The sequence below is a fragment of the Erigeron canadensis genome, chromosome 4 (assembly GCF_010389155.1).
Source record: "Erigeron canadensis isolate Cc75 chromosome 4, C_canadensis_v1, whole genome shotgun sequence".
NCBI lineage: Eukaryota > Viridiplantae > Streptophyta > Magnoliopsida > Asterales > Asteraceae > Erigeron > Erigeron canadensis.
This window is the reverse complement of record NC_057764.1, coordinates 30,268,308-30,280,897: the sequence shown is the minus strand read 5'-3', so window position 1 is coordinate 30,280,897 and position 12,590 is coordinate 30,268,308. Positions and strand designations below refer to the sequence as shown.

Below are 12,590 nucleotides of genomic sequence, written 5' to 3'. Positions count from 1 at the left end.
GCTGCTTGTCACCTAGTATTAAATGTGACCTCCTCCTTTGCTCGGCCGCAACTCACCACCAAAAGCACCTCGATATTAATTATCAAGATGCTTTATTCGACTCCTCCAAATTGTTCTGCTGCTCGAAATCTTGATACCATGTTAACAATTGATATAGAAAATAAAAGATATAAAAATTAACATAAGACTATAAGGCTTATACAGCCTTTGATACGAGAGGAAAATAAAAGACTATATTGTGAAAATTTTGTTATTAATTGTGATATTCTTGAATGAATATAATTGATCCTTATTTATAATATAATTCTATGCTATAAATATGGAAAGTATATATTTGTCAAGATCTTTGAATGAATTATTCTCCAAGTTGAAATCTCTTATCTTTGGAAGTAATGAAGATTTATTTTGATCCATAATCTTTTCTTTCTTTCTAACAAACCATAGAATCAACTCAACCATAAAACGAAGATGTATGTGGATTGTTTTATGATTTTATCCAACATTTCAAACAGTTTGGACCATATAAATTATTTTCAACCGACTCAATTACACATTTTAAACGGTTAGATTATTTTGAAAAAAGAAAATAATATATTCACAACCCAAATGTGTCATCTATAACAATTGTCTGTTTTAGACAATTATACATTGTGCAGTAAATACCTGTACTTGTTGTAAATGGTAAATTTTTATTGTGAGTATATCAACTCCGTTTAAAATATAATCTTAGAATATCAAAATGTCAATATAAACTACGGAGTATGTGTTTTATAGGAGTTTCAACGGAGTTAGTGGTTTATTTTACGAATTGCTGAGTACCGACTTCTTGTTCACATGTTAAGGACACGGTTTTCGTAATATTGATAAGTTCTAGAACTAGAGAATTGCCATGTTTGTAAACATATTATAAACACAATTTTACGGGCTGGCGTGACATATAAATTTTACCAATTATATATTAAAAAGAAATATCAATACACCTGATTTGGTTAACAACACAGCACATATTACTTTGATGAGTTCATCAGAATTTATCTTTTGCTAATCTAAATCATGATCCATCATTATTTCACTAGTTACACGATCTACTTTGAATAATAAAATAAAGTGCATATATCGTCTTTATCACTATATTCTGTCAAACAATTTGACTATTATTGTTGAAACATAGAAAGTAATTATGCAACGGCCCTATGCTCAAGTCAACCAACTCAGCTATGGTGATCCTATATTATCTATCATCATACCTAAAAAAAAGGAAATGGAATTGTATACTACACAAATATAAGTTTTTAAGCTTTACAACAACAACAAAAACCAATCCTTGGTCGGGGTATGGAGGAGGTGAGATGTAAACAGTCTTACCTTTAGCCAAAGGTAGAGAGACTGTTTCCAATAGGGACCTCCGGGCACAAAGAGATAAAAAACGAAGGGTGAAGAAAGTTCAGCTACCGTACCTGTCGTCCGAAAATAGCATAAGACGGTATACCTGTTTGTTGGGTATCCCCGATAATATTAAGAGTAGGGAAAGCTAGAACACAAGCTACCTAAATAACTTAAGCATAAGATCAACAATACACATACAATAGCAACCATAATGAACGTAGACAGTTTTAAAAGTGTTAGAACATATTAACCATGCCTACATACATATAAAAGGAAATAACTAAGAAATTCTAGAGCCCGATCGGTCCAAGGAAACTAACGGGTGGAAAGCAACCGATGAAACAAACTAACTTAGCCGCCTAGCTAAACTAAGCCTATTCATCTCACATGCTCCCAATCCCCTAAAACTAATCCTAGTCCTTTAATAATCTCGCATAATCTCTCATCGGTCATGTCCTCCAACAGACAAAGCAGTTTGGGGCAGCCTAGAGTAACCTCCCCCTCGATTTTGGCCTACCTCTACCTAAGCCAAAACCACTACGGAAGTTACAAAGAACCAAAGTCTAAGTAAAAGTCTACAAAACCTATACCCATATGCCTTACCTTCCTCGTCCACTCCCTCTGCCACGAAACTCCTTTGGAGCCTTCGGTTATATCTCCTTCCTCCTCCGTCGACCTACCTCTTCTCCTGTCATATCAAAGCCTTCGTGGCATCGAGTGACCTAAGTTGCGCCCACTCCTCCTAATCAAACCAACACTCACATCCTTGAGCAAGGCAATATGGGAGAAGAAGTCGGATCTTAGTCACATAGATTTCTACCCTACCCTAGTGCTCTTCTCTAATCCTAGTTCTTCAAGTTGTCCTATTTGCCGTTATGTGCTCCATCAAGCCAAGCTTTTTAAGCTTCCAAAAGGTAAAACTACATATAAGATATATATATTGTTTTAATAATTAATTGCTATTGTTAATTATTACTCGTATTACTCATCTGGATTCAATCTCGTTTATAATCATTTCACAAGAAATTGGATCTTTTTAAGTCATTCCTTGCTATGCACACTTTTGGTGTTGTTTTTCACATGAACATATATACTAATTAACTTTATTTTATTTAAGAAAATGTTATTGTTAGTTATGCTAAATTAATATAATTATAACATACATTTAAAAAAAATAAATTAATATAATTATAACATACATTTAAAAAAAATAGTCTTAATAATTCTTTTAAAACATCTACTCAACTTTTCATGGTTTTTTTACGGCCAAAAGCCGCATTTTTACGGCCCGCACTAAAATCGACCATTAATTAATACAAACAAATTACAATAAGCAACTAGGTAGACAGTATGGCCTTTGAAACAAAGAATGAAATCTTAAGTGCAAACTGTACGGGCTCGAGCTGGCCTACTAAAATCCAAACCCACATGATACCGAACCGGCCCAATGAAACGTGGGCCGTTCCTCGGTCCACATATTTGGTATTTTTTGGTTACGGGTTGGGTCGGGTTGAGGCCATGATCACCTTGTGTAAGTATAGTATGTAAGTAGTCGTAAAAAAATTGTGTTTGTTGAGTTGGATGTTACATTGCACATTTTAACAGTCGAAATTAATATACTAACTACAGAGACAAACTTAAGACAAAATGGTAGGGGTCAGGACGAACTTGGGAATAAAAATCAACTACAGAGACGTAATTAGGACAAAATGAAAACCATGATTTGTAATCAAATTCTCAGAGAGATTAAAAATTGAAAACTATAAAACGACACAGCACAAACCGATTTGTATAGTTTACTCTGAATGTGAAAAAAGAAAGAAAGGTCAAAAGCAAAGCTACATTAAACGTGGGTCAAATTTAGTAGCTAGATAAACATGATGAACAAATGCATCAAATGCTTAGAGTCATTAAAATTCAAGCTGAATGGTAACAATTTTCTTCAAGGATTGATATACTTTATATATACTAGCATTGTACCCGCGCGATGCGGCAGCGGTTTGGTCATGACGACGACTGGTGGTGGGGACGGCGGTCGTGGTGGTGACGAACTATTGTTGGTGGTGAGTGCAAGTAATTGATGTAAAGATATAGTGGAGATATTTTAAAAGATAAGGGATTGATGATGTAAATTAATTAATCAAGGGTAAAGTGGTAATTTTGCATCTAACACTTTTATGAGAGAGAAATTGATAATTATTATAAAATAGTATAGATAAGGTAATTATATTCCATGAACAATATCCTAAGTATATATAATGATAATTAATGTAGTATCACATTAAATAACCAAGAAATAGTAATATTATCTCAATAGTTGAACGATCATTCCCTTTCTAACAAGTTTTGTGTTTAAGACTTGGTTTGGGTATACCCATGTTCAAGTATGAGGGGCATGATTTATCCCTATTAATCGTCATGCCTTCGGGCGGATTAGTAGGGTTTTTTTCCCTATCAGGTAATTGAAATAGACATTTCTACTTCGAGGAAGCTCTCTAGTTCGAACCCGGTTAAGACAATGTATGCTAAACTCATGCTGTCGAATCACGCCATGAAGTTTTCAACGAAATTAATTCACCTTTAAAAATAAAAAACAGTCGTTTGTGTTCGATGTGATTCTCAACTAATTAAGTCAATGGGAGTCCCACCACGCCGAAAAGAAACTGTGTCATTTAAGATTAAGATGAGTTTTCTTTTAACGTTAAAGGGTTGCACTTATTCTTCATAGATAGATATCGTTAGAAGTACTTTTCAAAACTTAATTATTTCAAAGATGGCATGTTTAGCTTTAAATTGGTCTCATTTAGTGATCATATGTTGAAGAATGGGAAGCCCAAAGTGTTTTGGCCGGTTTGAAAGGGAGATATGCTTTTTGTAGAATTCATACATCAGTATCAAATTAAAGACTTTATATAGATCATCATTCCATACTTGATCTTTTCGTAATTATTGCTCCATTCATATATATAACTTTTTTGGGTGGAAGCAGTTTTAGATATAATTGGTTGTACGAGTATTTTATTTTCATTAAGATGCATTAACCATACAGCTTAACTTAATCTTTAGATATGAATCGAACTTTTAGGTTTTGAAAGGGAAAAAAAATGCATGTCATTTTCTGGTCTTAGCTCTTTTTCTAAGTTGCATGAATAGACAGACACTTGGTAGCTAGATAATATGATGATAAAGCTTATGTATGTATCACATATAGAGTAGTCATATACACACAAAAAAGTCTAATTAGATGATGGCTAAATCAAGCTGAATTGAAAGTGTCCTACCATTCACATGCGCTTTTCAATAGAGATGCTTGATGGTTGGTTTGAAACCAGGTATACCGGTACGTTAAATCAGATCAATTAGACCGTTTGGCCTGATTTATGTCAAATATTTGAGGATGGATTCTTTTTTTCTACTCAAACTGTTTTTAACAATTTTGTTTTGAAATTACTAAAATCGAACTATATTTTTCTAATATATAATTATGTTTATATTTCTAATTATGTCTTGATATTATATAAGTCATGAAATTGCTCTTATATCTATCTAATACATGATCATATATGGATGCAAGTAATCATCCATATATGATCGATTAACGACACTAAACATCCATATGCATGCATATTTAAATCCGTAATTTATCATCTTGGTCCATCCATAATATTCATCCAATGATGACTCCTATTTCAAAAAGTTTTTCTTACAAATGATTACAAGCCGGCCGGGTTTTTAAAGTTTGAGACGCTTCCTTTTCCTGCAAACAAATAACATGCATTCTCTGTAGCAATTTCACGTCCACATATATATATATATATATATAAGTCTCTTTCCTTTCTACTTTATGACTTTAACCATTTTTAGTTTTATATATATATGCCAAAATAACCCCCTAGCTTGAAATTAAGTGAATACGTTGGCAAGAACAAATTTAATTAAAAGTAAACTGGTTGAGCTAAAAAAATATTATTAGTATTAGTACAAGATATAGCTAGAAAAAGGATGATATAAATATGAGATTACGTAGTTGGACTTGATAGACATAGACTTGCATAAATACAAAATTTAACACGTACAAAGATATTAATATCATTTATAGTTGTTGTCAATCTAAGTCAACGTGTTTAATTATTAATCTAGCATTATATACTTATTATTAATTACCCACAAGACATACGTCAACAAGTCATCGTGTGCAAGCAGCTAGCTAGGTGTATAAGTAAATTATCTGTAATGATTTTATAATACATAATATTAATCAGATGTGAGATTAACTTGGTTGCTCTAGACTCCAATTGGCTATAAACCAATATTAAATTAATTGGATTAACTAATCAATGCGTAAGCTAAGTATTAAAGAAATTAATCTAGGTTTACTTCTTTTTGTCTTTCGCTTCTTGTCATTTTCACGAAGTAATAAAGAAATAATATTCATGTGTTATATACGACACTTGGTTAATCAACTTCATTTCTATGGCGTAGACATTTTGTGGAGAAGATTCAGTGTAGTTAATTAATACTTTAAAAACCACATAATTACTATTATCAGAAATATATAGAATATAATATCAAAGTCAATGATTTAGTTAAACAACTTGTTAATTAAGAAAATTACAAGACATATCACCAGCCATATGCATATATTTATATATACGATCAACTTGTAAAGTAAAAAACTACTGTTAAGTTACGGAGTATGATTGTTTGTCCGAGGATGACTCAATTATAATTCGCCACCATTGCAATAATGATAATTCAATTCATAACTCTCACTTGATCCTTCTGGAAATTTTTGGATGGAGATTCCCTCAAATTAACTTGAGGGGTCAAATTAGAGTAATCATGGCCCTTAAATTATAATTAAGGGTTAAAATTCAAAGATAATCAATATTGAGTCTTGACCCTTGATTTTAATTGAAGGGTTTAAATTTTTTTAACTTGACTCAAGTTAGGATAATAACTTGACGGAATACTTATCTGGAATTTTTAGACATGGAAAGCATATATGCTAGTAACTTGCTAAGTGGCAAAGACACAAGGAGCTAGTAGTCGAAAAATGGTCATGAACGACTATCCAACAATCTCTATAAACTTTATATATATATTTTCGCATATTATTTTCAAATATACACGTGCTTATTTTCAAATAAAACTCCTAGCTTTGGTGAAATGATTTTTTTCTTTGTGTGCAAGAAACTGTTTTTATTATTAGGATTCATTTAATTTTTATTATGATGCATGGAATCTGATATAAATATATATAATAGATTAGCTATAGAACGCGATGTACTTATTCGTACGTCGTTTGGCTGCATTGCACCTGATCACCATTTCACCATATACTTGCAATATTTTAATTTGTATAATTAAGTTTGAGTAAGGTCGCGACATTATTGCAATGCATGTATTAATTACTTAAATTTGTTGTTGATAATAATGATAATAAAAGGTATTATTGATCGTTTGTCAACTCGACAATCAATGATTTTAATTAATTAGTTTAGCAACTTCTATTTTAAAAAATAGTTAACAAACATTACGTACATGCAATTAAGAGTGCAGGCTCAACTCATGTAGTCATATGGCAACTTGCAAGCCAAAACACGTTTATATATGCATGCATGTTAATCTAAGAGCTTAACTAGTGTTTGATTAAAACTAATTACGGTAATTATTAACCATCGATAATTAGCTTTGGATGATTATATCGATACTTAAAGTTTGTCCAGGCAATATATAATGGTGCATGAAGAGATCGATTTGTGTCGGTGTAATCTAAATTAAGGTTATTGTACCATTAGATTGGCATTGTTCAAATGAGTAGTCAAACTTTGAGTTTTACACATCTTCAACAAAAAAAACCTATGTGGTGCGAAATTTGATAGCTTTAACAATTAAACGTTTTTATTTTTTAACACCATTTTGTTGTTTGGTAAAGTATATATGAATATGCAAAAAAATTGCGTGAAAAAGCATTGATTTTTCAAACATAGGATATTATTAAAATTGACTTTCTTGATCTCTCTTTTATCATGTGTAGGTTAAAGGTTACTTTTCGTAGTCAATGATTTTTAAAGTGTTCATAGAAAGAATTACATTAAGACACATGGGTTGTCGTAATATATACCGATTTTTATGACCATTATGAGAAATATCAGGAGCAAGACTATTACAGCAATGATAATTAGGGCTTAAAGCGAGATATGGGTATATATCCTTGTTTCATTATACGTTCTTTAAACTTAATGAACGGTTAAGAACAAATATTTGAATATAAACCCGCATCCAAGTTTGTCCATACACACAAACGATCCAGAAATTAACTAATTCGAGTGTACGTATAACTAAGTAACTATGGTTGTACGATCTATAAATTAATTAAACATACAAAATACTGATTTTTTTACATTATAAGTAGTTTAAAAAAGAAAGTCTGAATGTTATACATGTCCATGTTTGTTCATACACACAAACGATGGGGAAATTAACTAATAAGAGTGTATAAATTATGAATTTTACGATCTGTAAATTAAACATACAAAATACTTTCTTTTTTTTTTTTACATTATAACTCCTCCTGGGTTCGAGACTTGTCAAAGACAAATTTGAGATAATCAGTGGATTATTAGGTGGTTGGAATTCACCTGAAAAGTTGGGGGATTAATGGATATCAAATGGTACATGAGATTGTAAGGTTCTCATCCAATTATATTTAAAAAAGAAAGAAATAAATGAACAAAGTATCAAGTATTTACAAATAATTACATATAAACTATGTTATTGGTTTTGTCAAACCCAAATTTGATCAACAAATCTGGGTCTGTTTCGGCTTGATTTTTGAATTCGGGTCCTGACCTGGTTTTTTCCCACCTCTAGTGACCACTCATTTGCTTGTTCGATTTTTAGTCGAGACTTCAATTTTTCATTAAGCCACTATCCTATACTATAGTTTGATGGTCAATGACATTCTGAAGTCTGAACCATAAACAAAAACTTGTATTGGGCTGGGCAAGACTTATTTGGGCTAACCTGTACATTATTCGAAAATGGTGATGTTTGCCTACGTCTATCCCAACATTCGGCCATTTTTGAAAAGTATCACGAGACATTGGGCCTAATCCAATACCAAGTTGCTAACTCAAAAACTGAAAAAAGAAACAACAATAATAAATAATACTTAGAAACAAATCAAATGTTTATAAACAATATTTATGACTTTCTTGTTTGTAAAAACAAAATAAATCTATTAGATTAGGCCAGTAAATTATTGGTTAATATTAACATCACATATGTTTTTATACATTGTTAATAAGTAGTTTTCTTTCATATTTATGCTCAAGGCAGCTATTCTACTAGAGTAATGAAACTTATAGCATGTGAAAGATGAGTTTAAATGTTAGAATGAACGGCATAGTGTCTATTTTGTTACCATAGGGAAGCAATGATCAATAAGGGCCTCATGAACACTGCCCCGCTTAATAGGTGCATGTGGGTGAAGAACGAATTAGGTCCATAGTGTCTATTTTGTTACTTACTTTGGACGTCTTTTATTATTATTACTTGTTTTTTTTTTCTTTTGTTGTTTTATATCATTTATTATGTGAAGAAGTGATTCAGATGAATAGACATGAATTCCTTACAAATGGAGTGTAATCTGGGTCACTTCATCCACAAGTAACGTTTATTATCAATTAAATGAACGTTTAAAGGCTGCAGAAATCATATGAGGCACATATCACAAAAAAGCTAAGAGGACTGTGAGTAGGGATGACAATGGATCGAACATGGATCAGATGTCATCATATTCATATTCATATCCATTTAGTTTTTTTTATCATTCATATCCATATCTATATCCATTTAAAAAAATTTCATCCATCTATATCAATATCCAATGGATGAGATAAATAAATGGAAATCCGTTGGATGTCTTTAAAATGTTTTCGTAAGAAACAATGTGTAGTCAAAATCACTACTTTAAATAAATATGTTGTTGCAAATTTAAACAATCAAAATTCATGATTTTTTTATATTATACAATCAAAAGTCACTAGTTTCTTAACTTGTACAAACAAATGACATAGTGTGTTCCACATTTTTTTTTTCAATCTAGTAGTCTAAAATATTGAATACAATGACAAAAGTACTTAGATATTACTTATACTATTAGCTTAATTCCGTTTGCACAGTTTTTGGCTGCAACATTAAGGTTCGAGAACACACTATCTCAAAAATTACAAGTCATATATGCATTTAATAAAAATCTAAAATATGTTAAACACATATATATTAATTTATAAATGTAATAATTATAAATAAAAATAACAAATTTAATTATATTCCGATTAATGGATGACATCCATGGATGATAAATTTGTATCTAAATCCACTCCATTAAACATTTATATTTGTCCTACATTCAATATTCATCCACCTAACATCATTCAGATCCATCAATAATGGATTGGATCGGGTGGATAAATTGGATTTTTTGACTTACTTAAAGGTCTTAGGTTTGGCTATTAAGCCTGTGAAAATTTTTTCCTAAATTCTTTGCGATTATAACCTGTTTGGGTTCTCCGAGGTTAAACAGGCTATGAGGATTGGACGTTAAAAATATATAATAAATTAAATAAACAAAAAGAAATAATAATAGGATAGAATAAATATCTACCCATCAATATTGACCAATTTGTCGATATAAATACTTTTTGTTATCATTTTGGTTGAGCTTCTTCGCTTCCCTTCCAGCGGAGTTGCATCCTCTCTATCATCATATCCCCAATTTCTTCTCACACAGGTATGTTTAATTTCATCCATCCTATTATAATTATATTTATAAGAATAATAATAATAATAAAATTAAAATTTATACATCTTTATTAATTTCCTAATTTTTATTTTCATACATATCCAATTTGTTAGCATTATTTCAGATATATGTTATTTCATTTGAATATTATGTCATTTATAAATAAGTGTAAAAAAAAACATCTCTATCAGCACACGTAGATCGTTTGTACCTAAACATATGATTGATGAAAAACATATAAATATCGATTATTCCTATGAATCTGCTTAGGTTTCTATTTGCTCTTTTTCATATAGACTTCTGTATTTTGTCATTTTACTTTTGTATTTTATTAAAAAAAAACATATTTTTAATTTTTGTACTTAATTTTGCCGTCTAACCTCTTTGTACTTAAATTATTCAAAATAAGTTAAACAAGATATTTGTTAAATAAATATAAGCCCATCACTGTTATAAAATTTCAAGCTATATTTCAAATATTTTATGTTAATAGTTTGATAGGTGTTATATTCTAACAGAAAACATGCGAAACGCTGTTTCTGTGTCGTATGAGAAAGGCGAGCGTTTGGTCTGTCCGAAGCCTCGGCGGTTCGGCGTTTTCAATGCTCCTAGTAGTGATGCTGTTAGGCCTTTGATATGGCATATGTGGTAAGCTACTAAACCATTCATTAGATTTGGTTATTGTATAATGAAGTTTGATTCATATGTCTGAAAATGGAATGAAAACTCGTTTGGTTTGCAGTTTTCCGCCTGCTGAACCATATGAATCGAAAGCAGGGCGTCGTGAGCTATTGGAACTCATTTTTGAAAAGGTAGTGTTTATAAGAATCGTTGTATATAACTTTGTAGTTGTTAGTATACGATGTTTTGATGTGATCTTGTACTAGTAGTGTTTATATATCATTTTCGAGAGGGGTCCGTTTTCATGGTTTGGAACAATGGTACTTTTGAAATCTAGCACTATTTGGAAATGTGCAAAATATTTGACTATGTGTTCAATTTGTATCAAAGTTTCAAAACTCGCTATTGTATGTGTCTCGTGTCCTTATTATCTTATAGGTCATCAGTTTTTTTAACGAGTAACAGCCATATACACTGCTACATCATCGTTTTTACGTTATAGGAGGTCAGATACATCTAATTGACAAAGTTGTAAAGTTTGATACACTTTATGTTAAACGCATGGAATAGCTAATGGTGTCAAATTCTAGACAGTTTAAAATAAATTGTCCTTTGAAAATTGACTATTTGTAAATAGGTTATAAAGGCTCAAACTATTTGACTAATCTGTTCTGATTTATTTTTGATAGAGTGGTGATTATGGTGCACAAGACAAATCATGTACAGATGTTGCTTCTTCACCCCCATTTTTCAGCGGGTCACCGCCAAGTAGAGTATCTAACCCGTTAATAAAAGACACCCGATTTAGGAATGATAATGTCTGCCCGAAGATTTCAATACCTACATACGGTATGTCATCTGCATACTCATCTGAAGAGAAAGTAGGATCTGTTGATGGCAATTTTGGTAGCAAACCAGCTGTTAGGATTGAGGGGTTCGATTGCCTTGCTAGGGATAACCAGCGCAGTTGCAGCATTCCTTCCAAGGCTTAAAGGAAACCCTTAAAATGAAACGTATCAAGTGCATATAAATTTAGCAAAGGTGACGTTTAGGAGTAAGTAGAGTGGAGCAAAAGCAAGCTGATGAGGATTTTTGAAAATTTTGAGAAGAATTCGGAAAGAGGAATTTTCGCTTTTTCTGGTGTAAATACAAGCATGTAAATAAATTGTTGCTAGGCTGAGACGTATCCGTTCAGGGATAACATGTATACCCTTCTTGTGATATTTTGTAAGTATAAAGATCAAGAAGGGGAATTTTCCAAACTTTCTAAGGGAAAGTTGTATAAAAATGAAGGTTGAATGTAGATTTTGTTCTGGAGACAGACCGGGGTTTGTATCATTTGATATGTATATAACTATAAATATATGTAATACATATTCTTATGATATCTATAATTTCAGGTTGTCATTGTGTGAATTCAAAAGCATAGTTAATATTTTGATGCATTGTACCAGTGTTTTTAAACTAATTGGTCAGACCGGGGTCGGACCAATTTTTTTAAGAAAACTGGTTCCATTACTACCGGTTGCCCGGTTGATTTGTTGTAATTGAACTGTATTGAGCCATGTGAACTGGTATGGTCAGACCACAACGTGACAACAGGACCAGGGTCAAGCCAGGTTTGGTTGGTAAAAGCTTGTCAGATGTTTTTTGTTTGAAGTTTATAACATACATATTTATTAGTGTGTATTTAACACATGTTTTAGGTGTATTTAAATTGTTAAGCTTATAAATTATGGTGCTTAACTCTGGTTTTATTTTGAAATAGTTG

The 12,590-nt window shown here is 31.5% G+C and overlaps 1 protein-coding gene across 1 annotated transcript; it reads left to right on the top strand.

Annotated features, from left to right (window-relative positions):
* Positions 1-10,098: 10,098 nt before the first annotated feature.
* Positions 10,099-12,235, top strand: LOC122597776. Its single transcript, XM_043770344.1, has 4 exons — positions 10,099-10,186; positions 10,692-10,846; positions 10,941-11,010; positions 11,509-12,235. Exons 2-4 carry the CDS (start codon positions 10,722-10,724, stop codon positions 11,809-11,811), a joined length of 498 nt encoding a protein of 165 aa, XP_043626279.1. The 5' UTR covers positions 10,099-10,186; positions 10,692-10,721; the 3' UTR covers positions 11,812-12,235.
* The last annotated feature ends 355 nt before the right edge of the window (positions 12,236-12,590 follow it).

What these genes read in the sequence shown, in the direction of transcription:
- LOC122597776 (XM_043770344.1), top strand. Translation starts at nt 10,722, where the DNA reads ATGCGAAACGCTGTTTCTGTGTCGTATGAGAAAGGCGAGCGTTTGGTC. An exon ending in CCTTTGATATGGCATATGTG is followed by an intron (nt 10,847 to 10,940) that starts GTAAGCTACTAA and finishes TTTGGTTTGCAG; the next exon opens with TTTTCCGCCTGCTGAACCAT. An exon ending in TGGAACTCATTTTTGAAAAG is followed by an intron (nt 11,011 to 11,508) that starts GTAGTGTTTATA and finishes TATTTTTGATAG; the next exon opens with AGTGGTGATTATGGTGCACA.